General features: G+C 38.3%; 1 protein-coding gene and 1 pseudogene across 2 annotated transcripts in view; one reads left to right on the forward strand and one right to left on the reverse strand.

Moving 5' to 3' along the window:
* NUP205 (nucleoporin 205) overlaps nucleotides 1–20,891 on the forward strand; it is an 84,501-nt gene that overhangs the window by 26,991 nt on the left and 36,619 nt on the right. For both annotated transcript variants that reach the window (XM_059711868.1, XM_059711869.1), the window contains exons 11-22: nucleotides 792–942; nucleotides 2,184–2,389; nucleotides 4,256–4,438; nucleotides 5,603–5,653; nucleotides 6,497–6,706; nucleotides 9,654–9,753; nucleotides 10,108–10,245; nucleotides 12,261–12,450; nucleotides 13,165–13,285; nucleotides 14,669–14,750; nucleotides 15,775–15,939; nucleotides 16,523–16,647. In XM_059711868.1, coding sequence (XP_059567851.1) covers nucleotides 792–942; nucleotides 2,184–2,389; nucleotides 4,256–4,438; nucleotides 5,603–5,653; nucleotides 6,497–6,706; nucleotides 9,654–9,753; nucleotides 10,108–10,245; nucleotides 12,261–12,450; nucleotides 13,165–13,285; nucleotides 14,669–14,750; nucleotides 15,775–15,939; nucleotides 16,523–16,647 — 1,722 coding nt within the window. The remainder of the gene's footprint in view (nucleotides 1–791; nucleotides 943–2,183; nucleotides 2,390–4,255; nucleotides 4,439–5,602; nucleotides 5,654–6,496; nucleotides 6,707–9,653; nucleotides 9,754–10,107; nucleotides 10,246–12,260; nucleotides 12,451–13,164; nucleotides 13,286–14,668; nucleotides 14,751–15,774; nucleotides 15,940–16,522; nucleotides 16,648–20,891) is intronic.
* On the reverse strand, nucleotides 18,178–20,828 carry LOC132211276 (peptidyl-prolyl cis-trans isomerase D-like; annotated as a pseudogene).

The raw sequence follows: 20,891 nt of genomic DNA on the forward strand, positions 1-20,891 counted from the left end.
TGTGAAAATTCTTGAACATGGAAGAGAGATTAATTATAATGAACACCCAGCATCTTAATTTAATAGCTACTAACATCTTGTCATGTTTGGTTTATTTATTAGTGTTATTTTTTTCCTACTTTTATTTTGCTGGATTATTTTAAAGTAAATTATAGGCAGCATGACATTTCACTTCTCATTGGTTAAGTTAATAGCTCTTAAAAATCAGCCTGTTTTTTGTACGTACTTAGAAAACCATTGTTACACCTAACAGATTTAACAGTAATATCCAGAGATCTCTACATTTTCAGTTCTGAGTTCCAACTAATGATTCTGAATAATATTTTTAGCTGTTGATAATAGATTTAAAGAATAAGGAAAAGTTAGTAAGTGAACTTGCAGGAGTGTAGGTATTGGCTGGAACACAAAACAAAATATGTTTATGCTACCATAAAATATTTTTTCAGGTTGTAGGTCTTTATACTAAATTTGATTGGAATTTAGTAACTCTGATTTCTAGGTATATCTTTGAATTTGCTGGTTAATTTTAGATGGCTAAGTTTCTTCAGTTGCTTTGCATATTTAGAATGTGAATAATCTGATGTTCTGAGACATTGAGATATTTAAATTGCTAGTGACAAGCTTAAAAAAAACAAATTTTCATAAGTAGAATACCAGATTATTTTGGCTTTGGGGGGTTAAATCAGAGCACTTAATTAGTTTTAGTTAATATATAGTCTTTATTAGGTAGTCCCTGTTGCCTTAAATTTAAGATATGCTTTATGTAAACTAATGGTTTCTACCTATTTCAGGTTGTCTTGTCAAAGTTTGTTAGGCAAATGGGTGACCTGTTGCCTCCAACTATTTATATTCCTTATCTGAAAATGCTCCAGGGATTGGCCAATGGGCCCCAGTGTGCCCACTACTGTTTTAGCCTGCTCAAAGTCAATGGTAGTAGTCATGGTAAGAAAAATCTAGATGTTGTTTAAATTTGTTCTAAAATTCTTGAGTTCAGTATTCCCCTTTCTATTAAAGAATATTGTTTATTTGTGATAGGTTCTACCAGGTGTATAAATTATTTTTATAATAATGGAAAGTAATACACAGTGGCTTTATGCACAGTGATGCCTTGATTATGTTCTCACAGGCTGGGGAATTTTACCATTTGCTTTATAAAATACAGTTCAGTTTAAGAAATAAAAATTAATATATAACAATTTTAAAGAACACATCTGGTGCGCAAAGCAAACTATATCCCCCTGCCACTTAATTTTGATGTCTTTAATGAGTGTGTGCCTTCTACATTTCTGTGCTTAATAGTTTTTCTTTCGACCCTCTCCCAGTTTCCTCATTTAATTTTCAGACTTGAGTCTGGTTAAGCCAAAAACACTGCAAAAGGGAAGAGAAAGAAATATTTATTAAACATCTGCTTTATTAGGTAGATATTACTTTCGTTTTATATGTGAGGAAATTGAGGTTTAGAGAAGTAATTTACCCAAAGTCACAAGTAATTGGGGAACCATGTTTGGAAGTGTGATCTGCCTGGCTTGCTTGTCTTATATGCTGTGCTTTTGCTTCCAGTGCTTGGTATGTAATGAGCAGTGTCATTACAGGTCTAGACTGTTAGTTATCTCTTTCTCTGAGAATTTAAACTCAACTTTGGGGAATTTTTGGTGGGAGAAGTAGCCCTGTATAGTTACATGACAACACAGAGGAGCGCTCCTAGATATGAAGTAGATAACTGACATCCAAAGTAATTAATCTTTGCATTTACATGGGCACCACCCATTCCTAGACCTGAGGACAGATTAATCCAGAGTTCTAGCTCACAAGTGGATTTTACCCATTTAAAAATATATATATATATATTTATTGATTTCAGAGAGGAAGGAAGAGGGAAAGAGAGATAGAAACATCAATGATGAGAGAGAATCATTGATTGGCTGCTGCTTGCACGCCCCCTACTGGCGATTGAGCCCAAAACCTGGGCATGTGCCCTGAACGGGAATTGAACCTGTGACCTCCTGGTTCATAGTTCGATGCTCAACCAATGAGCCATGCCAGTCGGGCCTAACCCATTTTCAACACACTACTTATCTAGGACAAAGACCACGTTTATTATTTTAAATTTGTTTTCTTCCTCCATTTCCAAGCAAGTGCTTAGACATTTTTCAAAGAAAATTCTGTGTTGTCTTTCTTTACAGTTGAAAATATTCAGGGAACAGGGGGCAGTCCTGTTTCCTGGGAACATTTTTTTCACTCCTTAATGCTTTACCATGAACACCTCCGGAAGGATCTTCCTAGTGCAGACAGTGTCCACTACCGCCACCTGCCGTCGCGTGGCATCACCCAGAAGGAGCAGGATGGACTGATTGCTTTTTTACAGCTCACGTCTACCATCATTACTTGGGTAAGTAACCCATCCACAGCATGAGAGTGTAATTTTATTGCTTTCTAGTACTGGGCATTTTAAGGAGCCCCCATATTTTTGTGTATTAAGCTTGTATATCACTAAATTTATTAGTGATCAATTTAGCACATATATAGAATTATGTTCTGTTGTTTTGTTTTATTTAGCTTTGTTTCTTATTTCATTTTATAACCCAGTCTTGATTTGGCTTCTTTCTATCCTTAGTTATAAGCGTTCTGTTCAGCTGGTCTTCAGGCTCTCAAGGATGGTGGTTCTGTAATTTAGTTGTAATTTTGATGTGGTTGTTGGAGGAGGTGAGCTCTGTGTTTACCTACTGTGCCATCTTTATGGGAAGCCTCCTATAGAATTTTGTTCTTCAGTTCTTTAGAAGATATAGTTATGGTAGTCCTGCTTATTGCCTTAAGCTTATAAGAAAATAACAGCCTAAACTTGAAAGGAAATATTCATAAGGGCAAATAAAAGTCAATTGTTGGGTCCTCATCCTTCTAGAGAATTTCCCTGCATAGGTGTGGATGTGTGTGTACATAAAGAATGTTTTTAAAATTATGGAGTGTTGTCCCATAATTAATTTCTTATTGACACTATTACAGATGTCTCCATTCCCCCCTTTGCCCCATAAAGAATATTTTTAGCCCAGCCGGTGTTGCACAGTGGTTGAGCGTCAACCAATGAACCAGTAGGTCACAGTTCGATTCCCGGTCACTGATCATGGCGCATGCCCGGGTTGCAGGCTCGATCCCCAGTAGGGGGCATGCAGGAGGCAGCCAATCAGTGATTCTCTGTCATCATTGATGTTTCTATTCCTCTCTCCCTCTCCCTTCTTCTCTGAAATAAAAATATATTTTAAAAATATTTTAAAAAGAATATTTTTAATTAAAAAGAAAAGTTATTTACGGAATTACTCTTCTTCTCTCTCCTTACACCAAGCCATCTTGCCCGCCACTACCAAATTAGTCTTTGTAAAAATACATTATTTTCATTACATAATATCTCTGCTCAGAAGTCTCTTCTAGTGTTTCTATGATTCACCAGAGTAAAGAGAAGTTGCTCAGTCTGACATTCTGACTGAAGGATAGGAATAGTTTTTCTCCCCGCCCCCCAATAATGCATAATATTATCAGACATCAAACATAATGTTATCCCTGGCCAGGTGGCTCTGTTGGTTGGAGTGTTGTCCCATACACCAAAAAGGTGGGGAGTTTGGTTCCTGGTCAGGGCATATACCTAGGTTTTGGGTTCCATCCCTGGCCCAGGTTGGGGTGTGTGTGGGAGGCAACCTATCAATGTTCCTTTCTCATATCAGTGTTTTTCTCCCCCACCCCCCTTTCTTTATCTCTCTCTCTCCCTTCCCCTGACTTTCCTCTTTCTGAAATCAATAAAAACATATCCTTGGGTGAGGACTTTTTTAAAAAAAGGTAATTATTTCTCATTGAATTAAAATGGCGTGATATTTGATACCATATATGTCAGTAAAGGACAAGTATTTATCCATTTATATATTGTATTACAAGTAGAATATATTACATTGTTTCAGAAAGGATTTAGAGTGCCTAGGTAAGATTTGTGTGACCTGGCAGACCATTTATCTCTGCATGCATTATTTTCCATGCTTAGGGCTGTAAAAGTAATTCTACAGAGGCTGTTTCTCTTCCATTCTTTACACTGACTGAGCTAGTGATCTGACTTGATCCATTGGTAGACTTCAAGCTTAAGCCACTGGCTTACCTTTATTTTAGGACATATTAAGCCCGTGATACAGATGCTAGACATTTGCGTGATTGCTGGTCATTTTTCTTAGCTTTTGTAAATGGAAAGTCTCTTGTTCTTTTTGTGTCCAATGCTCAGAGTGAAAATGCGCGTCTGGCACTCTGTGAACATCCTCAGTGGACCCCTGTGGTGGTGATTCTGGGACTCCTGCAATGCAGTATTCCCCCTGTTCTGAAAGCTGAACTACTGAGGACACTGGCAGCTTTTGGCAAGTCGCCCGAGATCGCTGCTTTCCTCTGGCAGTCGTTGGAATACACTCAGGTAGTGTTATGAGCTCCTGTATTCATTTACATTAGTTTAGTTTGGAAAGTGAGGCTTGATAATATTATAGAAGCAAGAACGTCCAACTTGAAACTTATAATATACCATGAACTTCTCAAGTAGAAAGTTACCATTTCCATCCTGAGCATTAGAAACTAATAGGCTTGGTTTTTCCTCTTGGATCTGTGACAACTTTACTAGGTTACTGGAGACTGGTTCTTCTCTTAAGACTTAGTTTTTCAGTGTAAGAGATTAATGAATGGACAGAATTCCTCAACCCTGTCTTTGAGACCAGGATGATATAAGCCTTCAGAAGTCATCTAAACTCATTAAATGTGGGGAGTGCCTATTTTTCTTTTCTTTAGATGTAAGCCATATTGGAATTTTTCTGTCAAGGTATACCATAGTTATTCTATATGTGGTAAAAGAAATTAAGGATGGACTCTGCAGAGGTACATTTGTGTGATTGCTAGGAAAATGGTTGGATGGACTTTGTGTTTGTCTTAGAAGTAGTACAACATAAGGAGGGCCTGTGGATCTAACACATTATTTGTAGAAGCAACTGTTTGGAAGCAGTAAACTATTCTAATTATGTTCTAACATGTGTCCTGAAGATGTTAATGAGACAGTTCTGTCCTTAGAGAAAGACTTTTTTTAAAGGCCTCCACCTAATAGTATATTCTTAACTTGCAAGAGAGTTAAGTAGCTTGACATGAAATATAATTACTTATACCATAGGCTATGTTTGCCTCTAGCAAGGTCAGGACAGAACATCTTAACTCAAAACTCTGCCAACATAAGAAACCTATTCTGAACAAGTGTACTTAGTTTTCTAGAACACTGGTGAGATTTCATCCCGTAAATCCTTTTAAAATTCATTCCTCGAATATCTGAGAGGAAATTTGCAGAAAAGGTATCTTGTGTGCACTTAGAAATGACCGTTTCTGAAGCCCAGTTTTCTGAAGCCCAGGTAACTGGAAGTTCTGCCCGACCACGACACAGTTGCTAATGGAAGTCCATGGAGACTTCTCAGTTGTCAGTTCTGATTGACATTGTCAGATATGTGGATGTGGTGGGTGGGGATATGACTATTACATCGCAAAGCCACTACTTTTCATTGGTGAATGAGGATTGCTCCTAACTTCTCATTTTTATTATTTTAAGATATTGCAGACCGTAAGGGTTCCAAGCCAGAGGCAAGCTGTTGGTATAGAGGTAAAGTTTTCCTTTTAGTTTGAATGCTATATTTATACAATCACATGATTCACTAGCACTTATTCTTACACTATTAAGTTTCCATAGTTTTCCAATTTAATGTATTTTCATTTGAAGGGTTTGCTGGTCAGTGCTGAAACTTCTAATAAAAAGAACTAAAGTACTTTAGGTTTCAGCATTGGAAAAGGATGTTACATGGCAGCCTTCCAGACTGAAAGTTTGATTTGAACTCAATTTAATTAGGTTACTTGAGTCAACCTGAAGTGGGACTTTGTTTCTTCTCTCTCTTTGCTCCCTCTCTCTTTCTTAAAGAAACACTTAAGATTTCTACTTTCACTTCAAAGTTGGAAACAATATGTGAGAATTTGAAATCCTTCCATGTGATTGATCTAGATCAGCCTTGGGCAAACTACGGCCCGCGGGCCGGATCTGGCCTGTTTGAAATGAATAAAACTAAAAAAAAAAAAGATCGTACCCTTTTATGTAATGATGTTTACTTTGAATTTATATAAGTTCACACAAACACTCCATCCATGCTTTTGTTCCGGCCGTCCGGTCCAGTTTAAGAACCCATTGTGGCCCTCAAGTCAAAAAGTTTGCCCACCCCTGACTAGATTCATGTACTAGTAATACTTTGTATCACTTCCTGGGCTATTGGCTAAAATTAAGTATATAATACTTTTGTGTTTCTTTCTTTAAATGAATAATGGTAATAATCTGTTTTGCGTGTTTTGGTGTGATAGTTTAACAATGTTGAGTTAATGTCTGCAAAGTGCTTGGCACCTTATAGCACCTTATAACGTATTTTTATGTTATCAATTTTTCTTTCTTTTTCTTTGGAAGGTTGAACTAAATGAAATAGAATCCCGGTGTGAAGAATACCCGTTGACACGGGCCTTTTGCCAGCTTATTAGTACTCTGGTGGAGAGCTCATTTCCTTCTAATTTGGGTGCTGGACTGAGGCCCCCTGGCTTTGATCCTTATTTGCAGTTCCTTAGAGATTCTGTGTTTCTCCGATTCCGCACAAGAGCTTACCGGAGAGCAGCTGAAAAGGTTACGTTCAGAGAAAAACTTTTTTCTCCTTATTCATTTATTGCTACTTTTTCTATCAAAGGTATAAGATACTACAGATTCATTTTAGCTTTTGCAAGTTAGTAAGCTTCACAGTCTTAATACTGAAATGTCTATGGTCTGATTAGTGTATATGCATTAAAAATAATTTTGGGCATTAAAACCAAAGCACTGACTTGTAGTGATCAGTAATTTAATTGCTATGAATTCACAGTCATTAATGTCCTTAATTGAACAAACTTTGACCAAAATGAAACCAAAAATGTTACACCTTTGTCAGTTGAAAACACTATTTTTTATAGCAATGATTTAGGTTAGGAATCGAAATAAATTTACGCTTGCACCAATTTATTTTGATTAGTAGCACTTCTGGCTTAGTGGGAAAGTGAACTATGATCCATTTAAGTGTCTGCCATGGATAGAAGCTGAGGGAGCATTGATATTTATGCACATTAGCTCTGGTTGCAGCACAATCACAACTGAGTTTATTGTTTTTATCATCTTATGTAACTCCAATTTTAGTGTGAGGCAGGTACTACTAATATTCCCATTTTACAGATGGAGGCTTAGCAAGGTTAAGGAACTTGCCTATGGTCCAGAACCAGGATTTGAACCTAGGAGTCTGCCTCCAGATCTAAGCATTACCCAGTAAGCTATGTAAGAGACCTTTCCAGGTTCTGACGTAATTCACTTTAGTTTATTGCTTCTTGGCCTTTTGGCTAAGATCAAGAATATTAATTCACTTTAGTTTATAATACTGTTTATTGCCTCACAGAATATCCTCACATGTATCTTGTAGGTATATTTCTACCTTATTTTTAAAGTTTGCTATTTTTGAATCTACTGGGTTTTTGTTTTTTTTGTTTTTTGTATTAATGATTATAAGATTTAAGTTTATGCTCATTTGGGACAGTTCGGAAAAATATAGAAAAATATAAGACATTACATCATTCGTAATCCTGGTGCCAAAGGAAAGATAACTACTTCGTCTTTATCCTATGCAGATGTACTTAAGTCAGATAATTAATTACATTAGTTTTATTGTTTTGGCCACTAAACCATAAGAGGATTTTTTTATGTGTTAATAATAATTGAAAACAGTCTTTCTAATGACTGCATAATTATTACTTTTATCTAGCATAGTTTAGTCATTGCCTTATCACTAAATATAGTTTGTTTCCAATTAAGTCCCAGGTAACTGAAGTTTGGGGGGGTTTTTTTGGTCAATGGCTTCATAATTTTTGCTTCTCATGTAGCAAAAATAAACATCAAGAGGGGTATACATTTTATTTAGGCTCTAGAATTACCTTGTAACATATATTCCCTTAATGGATAAAACAATAGTAGTAATTATGACTCATTCATAAAAGTTATTTTGATGGCTAATGGATGCTGATAATTGCAATCTCTTTAACAAAGTGTCCTGATATTTTGGGGGGCATTTATTTTAAATATCTTATTTTCCTTTTCTTAAAAAGGTCATTATGACCTAAGTGTTCAGAGCTTTAGTCAGCCATGCCCTTATGAGTTTTACTACTCTTCACCCATGCATGTCTGCATTTCAGGTGCTGCTGCTTTCCCTAGCCATCATTAATTTCAGTTCCTCCCCAACATATTTACCCCAAGAAAATTTCCCTCAGTTTTGTGAATTGATTTCACTTGAATGTCTTGTTCAGGTTTAACTGCAGCACTATATTTTAGAACACTGGCTTCTCACAAAAACAGTGCTTTGGATTGAGATAGCTTGATAAATGTGTAGAGTGTTAGAGGCAATGTATATGTTTTCAGTCCTGAAATCCATTATTATGTGGTGATAAACCTTTTTTATTTAAATAAATGATCTTAAATTTTTGAAAATATAGAAAAAGTGAATAACTTTAAAATAGTAGTTTTAAAAAAATCATGATATAGTCCCAATTCCCAAACTCAGCCTTGATAAAATTATGTGCAGTGAAAATAATAATCTGTAAAACAAATCTGTGTATAATTACCAAATTCAGCCTTTTAAAAATGCTATGCAATTAATTTTTTTTTAAATATATTGCTTTATTGATTTCAGAGAGGAAGGAAGAGGGTGAGAGAGATAGAAACATTAATGATAAAGAGAATCATTGATTGGCTGCCTCCTGCACGCCCTACTGGGGATCGAGCCCGCAACCCAGGCATGTGCCCTTGGCCAGAATCGAACCTGGGACCCTTCAGTCCACAGGCTGACGCTCTATCCACTGAGCCAAAATGGCTAGGGCTCTGCAATTAATTTTTAAAATAAAGTTTTAATTTTACTGTCTGTACTATTGTATTTTTCCTTTGGCATAAATATTTTTTCTTTCTGTTACATAGTTTTTAAATTATTTTTAACAAAAAGGTGATGATGGGTTCTTTTGGGGCAAGCCTAGCAGTGGTTATGTCTTGTTAACATCTTTGGCGAGAGCCACAGGATAGCACACTGTCTAGGATTAGAAGTTCAGGGCTTGACCTCCCACGTGTTTGCCGCCAAGCTTTATGGTCTCATGGAAACCACTCACTCACTTCACCCGGGAAATAAGGGTGATTAGAGGAGATGATTTCTCAGGTCTTTTCCCGATGAGCTTCTTAGAGAATATGTGTCCAAATTGGATGTTAATTATAAATGGACTGTGACTAGATATTAAGTGCTTTAGATTTGCTAATGAAGCCCAAATATCAGGTGTAGAAACATTTCTTTTAAAATAATACTTTTACAAATGTTTACCTTGAAAAATTAGCCAGTTCATTATCATTTAGCAAAATAAAGCAAAATGAATTGGGATTTCTATATTGCTTTGTATAAATTAATAAAGTAGACATGGACTTCACTCATTTCTGGAGGAAAGTTGGAGAAGGAAAAGCCTGGCCTGGCTATCACCTTGGACTATTTTATTGTTACTGAAATATTTGTATCTTTCTATAGTGGGAAGTTGCTGAAGTTGTTTTGGAGGTGTTCTACAAATTGCTCAGAGATTATGAGCCTCAACTTGAAGATTTTGTAGACCAGTTTGTGGAAATACAAGGTAGTTAATTCCATCACTTTCAAACAAGATGTCAGCTATTTATAAAACTATTTATAATTTATACATTTTATGTCATTTATATTATTTCCATTAAAGTAAAATTTTACTGAATGAAAGCCAAAGAACATTGCCTTACAGATTCTTTAGTGAGTTAACATTATAGGTGACTGATTGCTGTATGCAGATCAGCATTTTGGGGATTTACTACGGTGTACAGTTTGTATCATTGTCTCTAAATTGAAACTTGGCCTTGGTCTGTTTAAATGCCATTTAATTTATGTCTCATACATTCCTCACATTCAGGAGTGTGAGAAAAATACTAATTCACCATCTCTTGGACTGTGTTCTATTTAGGAGAAGAAATCATAGCTTACAAGCCCCCAGGATTTAGCCTGATGTATCATCTTCTAAATGAGTCACCCATGTTGGAGCTTGCGCTTAGTTTACTGGAAGAAGGCGTTAAGCAGCTGGACACCTATGCCCCTTTCCCTGGTACGTGCCTGCGTGTCTTATGTCTCGAAAACAGTTTTGGTATTTTTATCTTTTGTAAACTGAGGGTTTGAAATAATCCAATGACCTCTGAAGATCTTTTTCACAGTAAAATTCTCTATCTACAGTAGTGTTGTCAGGGAGTCATACAATGAAACTATATTAAAAGTGAAAGCACAAGAGACTCACTATAACTGTCTCACTGCAGATTCTTTAGAGGTAATTATAGTGACCTTCACTTTAACATGTTTAACATACCTACATTTAAATCTAAAGTACTTTTTGTTTGTTTTTCCATATAATATTTGTAAAAGCACTTGCTATAGTGCCTGGTACATTAATGTTAAATAAGTAATTGTTTTTATTGATTGATTGCTTATTATGCATTTTGTGCTTTTAAAAGCACATTTCATGTATTAATGCATCTAATCTGTATGCAAGCCCTGTGTGGTAGATACTATTATTTCCAGTTAACAACTAAGGAAACTGATGCACAAAGAGGTTTCACATCCTCCCCCAGGAAGTGCCAGGACTGTGATTTGAACCTCAGCAGCTTGGCTTCAGAGCCTGTGTATTTTCAATTTGAACGATGGGATTATAAGTGATCCTTGTTTTGTTTCTGGCTTCTTTATTTCCCAGATTTTCCACAATGAGCATGTATTACTCTAAATTAGTTTTTCGGCCTTGGCATCATTGACATTTTGGGCTGAATAATCCTTTGTTTTAGGAGCTGTCCTGTGGATTGTAGGCCTCTACCCACTAGATCAGGGGTGGGCAAACTTTTTGACTCAAGGGCCACAATGGGTTCTTAAACTGGACCCGAGGGCCGGAACAAAAGCATGGATGGAGTGTTTGTATGAACTAATATAAATTCAAAGTAAACATCATTACATAAAAGGGTACGGTCTTTTTTTTTTTTAGTTTTATTCATTTCAAACGGGCCGGATTTTGCCCACGGCTGCACTAGATGCCTGAGAACCGTTGCTCTAAATCATCGATTTTCAAATTTTTTCATCTTACCGCACACATAATGACTAAAATTCATCGTCACACCAAAAAATATATTTTTTGCCTATCTGACAAAAAAAGATGTAATTTTGATTCATTCACACTGGATGGCTATTGTTGCCTTGGCTGTTGTCATTTTATTTGATAATCTAAGGGAAAAGAGGTCGATGCCCCTGACTAAATAGTTAGATATTGCATGGTTTAAGATTTTTTTGTGGTACACTAGTTGAAAATCACTGCTCTAAATAGTTAGGGAAAATGTACAGGAAAAATGACCTAGCCCGAGCCGGTTTGGCTCAGTGGATAGAGCGTCATCCCAAGGACTGAAGGGTCCGGATTCCATTCAGATCAAGGGTATGTACCTTGGTTGCAGGCTCGATCCCCGGCCCTGGTCGGGGCACATGTGGGAGGCAACCAATCAATGTGTCTTTCTCACATCAATGTTTCTCTCTTTCTGTCTCCCTCTCCCTTCTACTCTCTCCAAAAATCAATGGAAAATATCCTCAACTGAGGATCAACAACAAATACAAAACAAAACAAAATGACCTAGAAGCCATTGCATAAAAGGAATCTGAGTCACAAAAATTACCATAACTTGCATGTGTGAGCAGTTTTGTGAAGTTGCTGCTGAAAGTTTGAGGACTTGAAAGCTTTTTGAATCTAGAACTTGTTTGTGTGTGTGTGTGTGTGTGTGTGTGTGTGTGTGTGTGTATTTTAATCCTCACCCAAGGATATGTTTTTATTGACTTGAGAGAGAGGAAGGGAGAGAGAGAGAAACATCTATGTGAGAGAGAAACATCTCTCAATTGCCTCTCCTATGTGCCCCGATCAGAAATTGAATCCACAGCCTGGGTATGTGCCTTGACCGTGAATTAAACCAGTGACCCTTTGGTGCATGGACGGTGCTCCAACCGAGACACACTGGCCAGGCCTTATCTGTTTTCCTAAGACCTGACTATGAGTTTCTACTATTCATGTGGAACTTTCTAACGTCCATTTTTGGTTTATAGGGAAGAAACACTTAGAGAAATCGGTACAGCATTGCCTTGCACTTCTCAATCTTACTTTGCAAAAGGAAAATCTCTTTATGGACCTTCTAAGAGAGAGTCAACTGGCTCTGATAGTCTCTCCTTTAGAACAGCTTTTGCAGGGAATCAATCCCAGAACTAAGAAGGCTGATAATGTGGTGAATATTGCCAGGTAAGCTATAGTTGTAGGTAGAAAAATGATGAAATGAATCAGATGGGATTCTAGCTATGATTTCCAAATCTGGACAGATCCCTAATGTACTTTTTTTTTTTTTTGCACTTTGTTTTGTTCTTGCCTTCTCTGTCTCCTGTGATTTTAATTACTTTACAATTTTTCTTCTTTCTAATTATTCTATGTTCTATTCTAGTATAAAATGATATAATCTTAATGTTGTATGTCTCCTGTAAGGGAAGTGGATATTTGGAGGATAGGACTGGGGAGCAAACTTTTCACTGTATATATTCTAGCTTCTGGTTGTTTGCTGGCATTATTTGGTGTTCCTGAACATGTAGAAGCATCACCTGATCTCAGCCTTCAGCTCTCCATTGCTTTTTTCCTATGTGTGTCAATGTTCAAAGGTCTCCTTTCTATGAGGACACCAGTCATTAGGGCCCTTCCTGATGACTTCATCTTAATTTGATTGACTACTTCTCCAAAGACCCTATTTTCCAAGGTCACTATGGGTTTAAATATCAACATAGGACTTTTAGAGGAACACGATTCAACCCATAAGAAGCTGAACGTGGTTAGAAGGGGAAACCGTTGTCTAATTTAACCAAAAGTGCTATATGGGTGGGAGAAGCCCTTGTTCTAAATGTTCTTTATTGAGACAAATGAGAAGCAAATCTCATTACATTATTCCTCAAATGTTTTCTTGCTTTAAAGATACCTGTATCATGGCAATACTAATCCGGAATTGGCTTTTGAAAGTGCCAAGATCCTCTGCTGTATCTCTTGCAACACCAATATTCAGATAAAATTGGTTGGAGATTTCACACAAGACCAGGTAACGGATTTTGTTGTTGTTAATTTTTGGTGCATCTGAGTTCATACGGAAGTCACAGTGTCTATGGAGGAATTGTATTGTTTGTGAGAAAATTCTCCAGGAATAAGTGTACTTATGTATGCTGAGTGAAAACCTACTTGTATAAAGAGCTGTGCTTTATATTTGAAGAAATTAACAAATACCACAGTGATATTACATAGACTGTAGAATTGATTATACTATCTATACATAGTATGTGATTGTAATGTCTAATGAGACTGTTGCTACTCTGAGCTCCTTACAGTAATTAGGTTGTAAGTGCAACTTCTGTTTATTTCTTGCATCTATCGTCTCACCCTCTGTCAACTGTATTCCGAGTGAGCCTTTGCACTGCTCAGTGTGTCTCACTGTTGTGAGTTGTCTACTTCTATGGATTTCTGATGATCCGCATTTGTGTCACTTCATTTGATATTACTTTTAACATTCTGCTAAATTTCCTGTGGAGATTGAGTAGTATCTAATCTCTCAGCCCAGAAATATAAAGCTAGTGAAAGTAGTAGATTTCTAAAGATGAGAATTTTAGATGTAAGATGAGAATTTTATTTTATTAACACCACGCTCTAATCAACTGAGCTAACCGGCCACCCGGAGAATTTTACTTTATACTTAAGTTAAATTCCGTAGAATTTAGTATGTGATGAAGAGGTCATAAAACAACAATTTAATGATATATTTTTTAAAAACTAGTTTGATGCTTTGAGAAAGAAAATTAGGGATGGCAGGGGAGAGTCACTGGGTGGGAAGAGATCAACCAATGAACTTGTATGCATATATGCATAACCCATGGACACAGACAGTAGAGTGGTGAAGGTCTGGGTTGGGGTGGGGTGGGCTAGAAGAGAACAATGGGGGACAAAGGGGGGCATATGTAATACTTTCAATAATAAAGGTTTTTAAAATCCCAGTAAACTTAAAAATTTTTGTTTCTTTAATTATTTTTATAGAGAGCTAACTCATGGCAATTTAAGGAACTGAGTTTTTTATTAATTAAAAATGTAACTAAAGCCGAAACCGGTTTGGCTCAGTGGATAGAGCCTCGGCCTGCGGACTGAAAGGTCCCAGGTTTGATTCCGGTCAAGGGCATGTACCTGGGTTGCAGGCACATCCCCAGTAGGAGATGTGCAGGAGACAGCTGATCGATGTTTCTAACTCTCTATCTCTCTCCCTTCCTTTCTGTAAAAAATCAATAAAATATATTAAAAAAAAAATGTAACTAAAATCTCAATACTTGGTGCAGATTTGCCTTTCTTTATATACAAATGTTTATAAATATATATCATGTTTATTATAGTTTCTCTAATATTTAGAAACTTTATAATTTCTTTTATCTTCATATGACTTCAGAGTATAAGTCAGAAGCTGATGGCTGGATTTGTGGAATGTTTGGATAATGAAGATACAGACGAATTTATGCGTCTAGACGAGGGTAAGCCCTAGATTAAAATGTATACTTCTTATTTTATATAAACACTTCCTATAAAGGAAACTGTTGGTTATCTGTCTAGTCAACACTAATCAACACTAATAAAAGAGAAAAATGGTAATTGGCGTACGGCGATTCCCTTTTCATTGGCTAATCAGGGCTATATGCAAATTAACTGCCAACTAAGATTGGCAGTTAACTGCCAACAAGATGGCGGTTAATTTGCATATGTAGGCACAATGCAGGGAGGCGAAAGGGAAAGCAGGAAGAAGCCCCCTGCCACTGACAGTGATCGGAAACCCAGCGGGGAGCTAAGAGCCGCCTTTGCCCTGTCCCCCAGCCATGATCGGAGAATCAGGTGCCTTTTCCGCCCTGGCCAGTGATAGCAGGAAGTAGGGGTGGAGCCAGCGATGGGTGCTGGGCACGGTCGAAGCTGGCAGTCCCAGGAGTTAGGGGCCCCTTGTCTGGGCCTAAAGCGGAGCCCACGATCGCGGGGCCGCTGCAACTGTGGGTCCCTGCTGCCCAGGCCGACACCTCAGTCAGAGGCATCCTGCAGGAGCAGGGGCGGAGCCCGCGCGATCGCGGCGCCCCCCGCTGCCACTGCAGGTTCCCGCTGCTCGGGCCGGACGTCTAGGCCAGAGGCATCAGGCCTGGGCAAGGGGCCGATCCTACGATTGGAGGGTGATGGGGGTCAATGCCTGAGGGCTCCCAGTATGTGAGAGGGAGCAGGCTGGGCTGAGGGACGACCCCCCCCCCCCCCACATACACACACACACACACAGTGCACGAATTTCGTGCACCGGGCCCCTAGTGATGATATAAGAGAACTGAGAGAATTTGCTAGCATAAATGTATAAGGCTTTTGGGAAACTTATTAACAAATCTGAACTCAGTGTGATGGCTAACCAGGTAAACTGCAACCAAAGAAAACATAGAGGTTTGGAAAAAAGTTTTATGGTTTTAAATTTGACTTAATGTGTTCACTTTTTATTGTTTTATAATTTTGTTTTGTGATTTTTACATTAAGGGTCAGAATTTGATAAGAAATTAGCTGGAATCCGTCATGAAACAAGAATCCATATCTTGAATCTTCTCATCACCTCGCTGGAGCGCAATCCACCCAGTCTTGCTCTCTACCTATTGGGCTTTGAATTGAAGAAACCTGTCAGTACCACAAACCTACAAGACCCAGGTAGAGCTATAAGATACATAGGCATTTATTGCTTGTCATATTTATGTAGCTAAGTTAGTCATTTTTATTTTTATATTTTTGTTAATCCTCACCTGAGGATATTTTCATTGATTTTTAAAGAGAGTGGAAGGGAGGGGGCGAGACAGAGAGAGAGGGAAACATTGATGTGAAAGAGACACATTGATTGATTGCCTCCCACATGCACACCAGATGGGGCTGAAGATTGAGCCTGAAACTGAGGTGTGAACATGACTGAGCCTGCAACCCTTCAATCCAAGGGCCAGCAGTCCAACGGCTGAGCCAGACTGGCTAGGGCAGTTACTCATTTATTGAATGCCGGGCTCATGGGATAATTCACTGAAAGAAATAATAATGTAGAGAGATGGATCAATGTTTAGGACTATAAAGTCTGGACAAACTAATAACCCTTAGAAAATTTGTATTTATAAATTTTTGTATCAGTATTTGTAAGGCTGTTTATAGTAGAGGAGATGCTTATGGAACCTAACTTTTGTAGAGGTATTTTCAGGTCTTTAATGCAGACATTTTAAGACAAGTTGAATTTTCTCTTGGTTTCACGTAGGAGTGTTAGGTTGCCCTCGGACGTGCCTTCATGCCATCTTAAACATCTTGGAGAAAGGAACTGAAGGGAGGACAGGCCCGGTGGCAGTGAGAGAATCTCCTCAACTTGCTGAGCTATGCTACCAGGTAAGCAGCAGGCTGCATTTGGTAGCACTTAATAGAAGAAACTGAACTAGATGTTTGAATATATCAGCAATGAGAGTATAACAGTAAGACTTAGTTGAAATGAATTCATTTGGTAGTTTGACCAGCCTTTCATTTATGGATAAAATCGATAACACACAAATCCCAAGATCCTATAGATCTACAAATACTGTATGTTGATCACTTGAAAAATGGGGGAAATTGGATTTTTGAGATGGATTTTGACCTGGTGGTGTAGAAACTGCCAATGATGCTGCATTTCCCTTTGCTTCTTTCTGGTGAAGAGAGCAGTGGATTTGGGTCAGAAGACTTCTGATTCCCATCTCTGCCCCTAATAGCTAAGACACCGTGGGCATGCCATGAAACTTCTCTATAAGATTTTTGATCTTTGGAAAGGGCTTAAATAAGAATGTAAGTGAAAGCACTTTTTAAGAACCATGTAACTTATGCAGCCCTATAATTATATGTAAGGTGGTAGAAAGTCAAACTAGTGTTAAGTTTAAACTATAGTGAAAACTTCTGTCTTGTATTTTAGACTTGTATTTATTTTTGATTTATTCATTTCACAAGCATTTTAAGAGCTAGTTTTTATAAGATGCAACTAGTTTCTTAATTTAAGTGGCATCTCAATTCACATTTTCATGCTAAAAAAAGCATCATTAACTTCTAGTGACATAGATATTTTTGTTTTTCATTTTGTAATTCTTTTACTATTTTCTTCTATCCTCTGGCTGTCCAAACGACCTATCACTGTAAGTACTACAGCTAGGTCTTCCTTTGAATCAAAATCAATTCTTCCTTAGTAGGGGCATAAACTTCATGTGCATTTTGTTTAGCACAGTGTTGTAGAATTTGGCATACGTAGGTAGAAGCAATGGGTAAGCTTAGTCCTCTGAGTAAGCTGAGGGAGTTAGGCAGGCGAAGTGAGAGACTGAAGCCAGATCAGACATAAAGGTGGGGAGGGAAGAGGAGAAGCTGATAGGCTGAGAGCACTTGCCCTGCTCTCAGCCCCCTGGTCTTTTTCATGTTGGAATGCAGGCCCTGGTTTGCAGATCCTCAGATTTTAAAACACTGTACTGGCCAAACAAAACATGTCTATACCCTCAGCCTGCCAGTGTATTACATGTGTTCTGTGACGTTGCTACTCAAAATGTGGTCCAGCATCGACAGCATCACCACATGGGAGCTTGTTCATGCAGAAGCTCAGGCCCCACTCCAGACCTGCTGAGGCAGGATTTGCATGTTAACTGGTCCATTTTTAATGAAAGGTGCTTCCTTTACCCGTAGGTTTATGCTTAAAAGTCAAACATCTAAAGAGAGCTTGTTTGTTTAAGTAAATCTGTAGCAAAGTGAAATATTTGGGCCTTATCAATACCTTCATCATCCAACAATACAAGGCTTTCTGGGTGAAAAAGTTGAGACTGAACCTTGTGACTATGCTCTCTTCTTATTTTTTTATTTTTTTACTTTGTAATACTTTTATTAAGAGTGAACCCATATTAGTATTTTTAAACTGTAAGCAATGGGGAACTGAACTATCAAAGACAATCCATTAGGGATCATATGTATACTAGACAACCCCCTTACATTTTCTTACTGCTTTTATACAATCCATATGTAATATTTAAGCAAAACTGAATTTCTTATTAAGCCAACATTTTTGCATACGCCCCCTTCTTTCTGTGCTTTTATCTTTTGTTGGACTTGCAGCAATTCTGCCTGCATAGCTTTATCTTTTGGTGCTATCTCCTGAGTTTTCTTAAGAGCAGCCAATGCTTGATTGTATTCTTTTAATCCTTGAGCTCTATAGTAAGGAGCTTTGTTATTTGATGGGTCTATTTCAAGAGTCTCCAAACAATTGTCAGTTGCTCCCTGCCAATTTGATATCTTCAGTTTACAAGCACCAGTGTTCAGCATGCAGCTTAAAGCTACAGGTTGCAGCTTTGATCTCTCTGCTTTCTCAGTAACAGCCTTTGAACCTTCCACATATCTTAAAACTTTTGTGTATTTTTTAATGGCTATCTCCCAGTTCTGGATTGAAACAAATATTTCTAATGTTTTCCTTTCTTTATTGACTTTATTGGGATGACATTGGTTAATTTAATTACACTAGAGGCCCGTTGCAGGAAGATTCTTGCAAGAATAGGGCTTCCTCGGGTCCATTCCTGCAAGAATAGGGCTTCCTGAGACCGGAGCGAAGCATAGAAGGGAGCTGCCTCGCTCCCTCCCTTCGCCACTTCACCCTCAGCTCTCTCCCTTCTCTGCCGCCTGCTCCGCCTCGCCAGGTCAGGATCCAAGGCCTGGATCCCGTGGGCAGCGTTGGGCGACGCCGGCCCCGCCTTGCCAGGTCAGGGATCCGAGGCCCGGATCCTGCGGGCAGCGTCAGGTGCCGCCGGCCCCGTCTCGCTGGGTCACGATCCGAGGCCTGGATCCCGGGGGCAGTGTCTCACGCTGCCTGCCCCACCTTCAGTATGCAAATTTAAGGGCCATCTTTGTTGGGTTAATTTGCATACTCTTCTGATTGGCTGGTGGGTGTGGCGAAGGTATGGTCAATTAGCATCTTTGTCTTTTATTAGTGTAGATAGGTTTCAGGTGTACAATTTTATAATACATCACCTGTATATTGTCCCACTGTTTTTTTTAAGTCTTCTGTTATTAATGATATTATGATATTTTATCTACGTCTTTTATATCTATACCTGCATCCTTGGGGAAATCTGAATGACTGTCACCAGAGCCATCTTTTGGGAATGTTCCCCAGTCATCCCCTTCCTTCAGTTTTCTGCATTCTGCAATAATGCACAATTTGGCAGGTTTTTCACTTTTCATTTCTACATTTTTCAGAATTGTTGCCCCACCCATTCCTTTAATTACTTGGCTAAATTCCATGCTTCCCGTCCAAATGAGGAGTTGGAACTGTTGTGATAAAGAGCTGAGAACCATTTGTGCTGTAGCCTGCATTTGTCATGCTTATAATATAAATTTTTATCTATAAAATTTTCACCCTAAATACTTTTTCCACTTGTCCCATTCTGATTTGAGAGGTTTCCACCCTGAATCATAAATTTCTTAATAATTCAATGAAATGGGCATCCTTTGAAACAGAGAGGTTTCCCAGTGGTGAGGCCAATGCCTTTTTCTTCCGTGCACAATGCCTGAAAATTTTCTGCAGTTTTGGGTGCAATATCTGCAAACAATTCTAAGATAATTTAAACAATTCACTTGCCTCCCAAAGAATACTTAGTGGTTACTGGGGTTGGAGGGCTTAGCTTGGGGGGCGGGTACGGCATTTTGACTTGCTGGTGCATTTGGAAGCTGGTTCAGAGAACCTTGGGGATGCGAGCAGCTGAAACCCAGGAGCAGCTGTCACGAAGACCAGGTGGCTGCTCTGTTTTTTTTAAGGATGGAGATTTTTCCTACCTGGCCTTGCTGTGAGGACTCACTTTTCGTGTCCTTCTCCCTGTAACAGTATTACCTCTCCCACATCTTTAAGGATCTGTTCCTATATCTTCTTAACTGGCCATTTAATACAAATAACTGGTTTTTGTTTTGTTTTGTGTGAGAAGTTCAAATTAGCTTATCAAATTTGCCTTTGTTTATAGGGCATTAAAACAATGTCAAGGCTGTTTGAAAAACAAGAATACATGTTCAACAGGATTATTTTTTACCTTGTGTTCCTTTCTTTTTCCTTGTGTACACATACTGTTTATTTGGTTATCCTCTTTGTGTATAAACTTACTATGCAGCTACGATGTTTGGTTGCTTACAGTTTTTTTCCTCTGCTTTGTATTATTAAGAATATATTTCTAGATATGGATTTACAGTCAACTATCAATTTGTTTTATGTATTTACAGTGAACACTGATTTGGCTAATACTGAACTGTTGCTCCTAGGGAAAACTGGGTCAGAATCTTGCAAGCCCCTGGTCTCAACATTTTTGTCAACCAATGAATAACTTTGTTTTATGTGTGTTTCTGTTTACATGTACACTTTCATATGCACTTACTGTTAACTCATTAACATTGAACTCCCGGCCAGCAGCACTACAACTCATGCCTGAAGGAAGCTTACCCAGCACCTGTAACTTCTCTGTAAGGCACAGCACAGCCTTTTTGCCCTTCGGAACACCACACAGCACTCCAGCACTATGCTTAGGGGCCATTCTAACCAGGAAAATCACTAACTAAACACACAAAACAGAGTACTAGGGGAAGGACACTTTTTT

Source organism: Myotis daubentonii, chromosome 10 (genome assembly GCF_963259705.1).
Source record: "Myotis daubentonii chromosome 10, mMyoDau2.1, whole genome shotgun sequence".
Taxonomy (NCBI): domain Eukaryota; kingdom Metazoa; phylum Chordata; class Mammalia; order Chiroptera; family Vespertilionidae; genus Myotis; species Myotis daubentonii.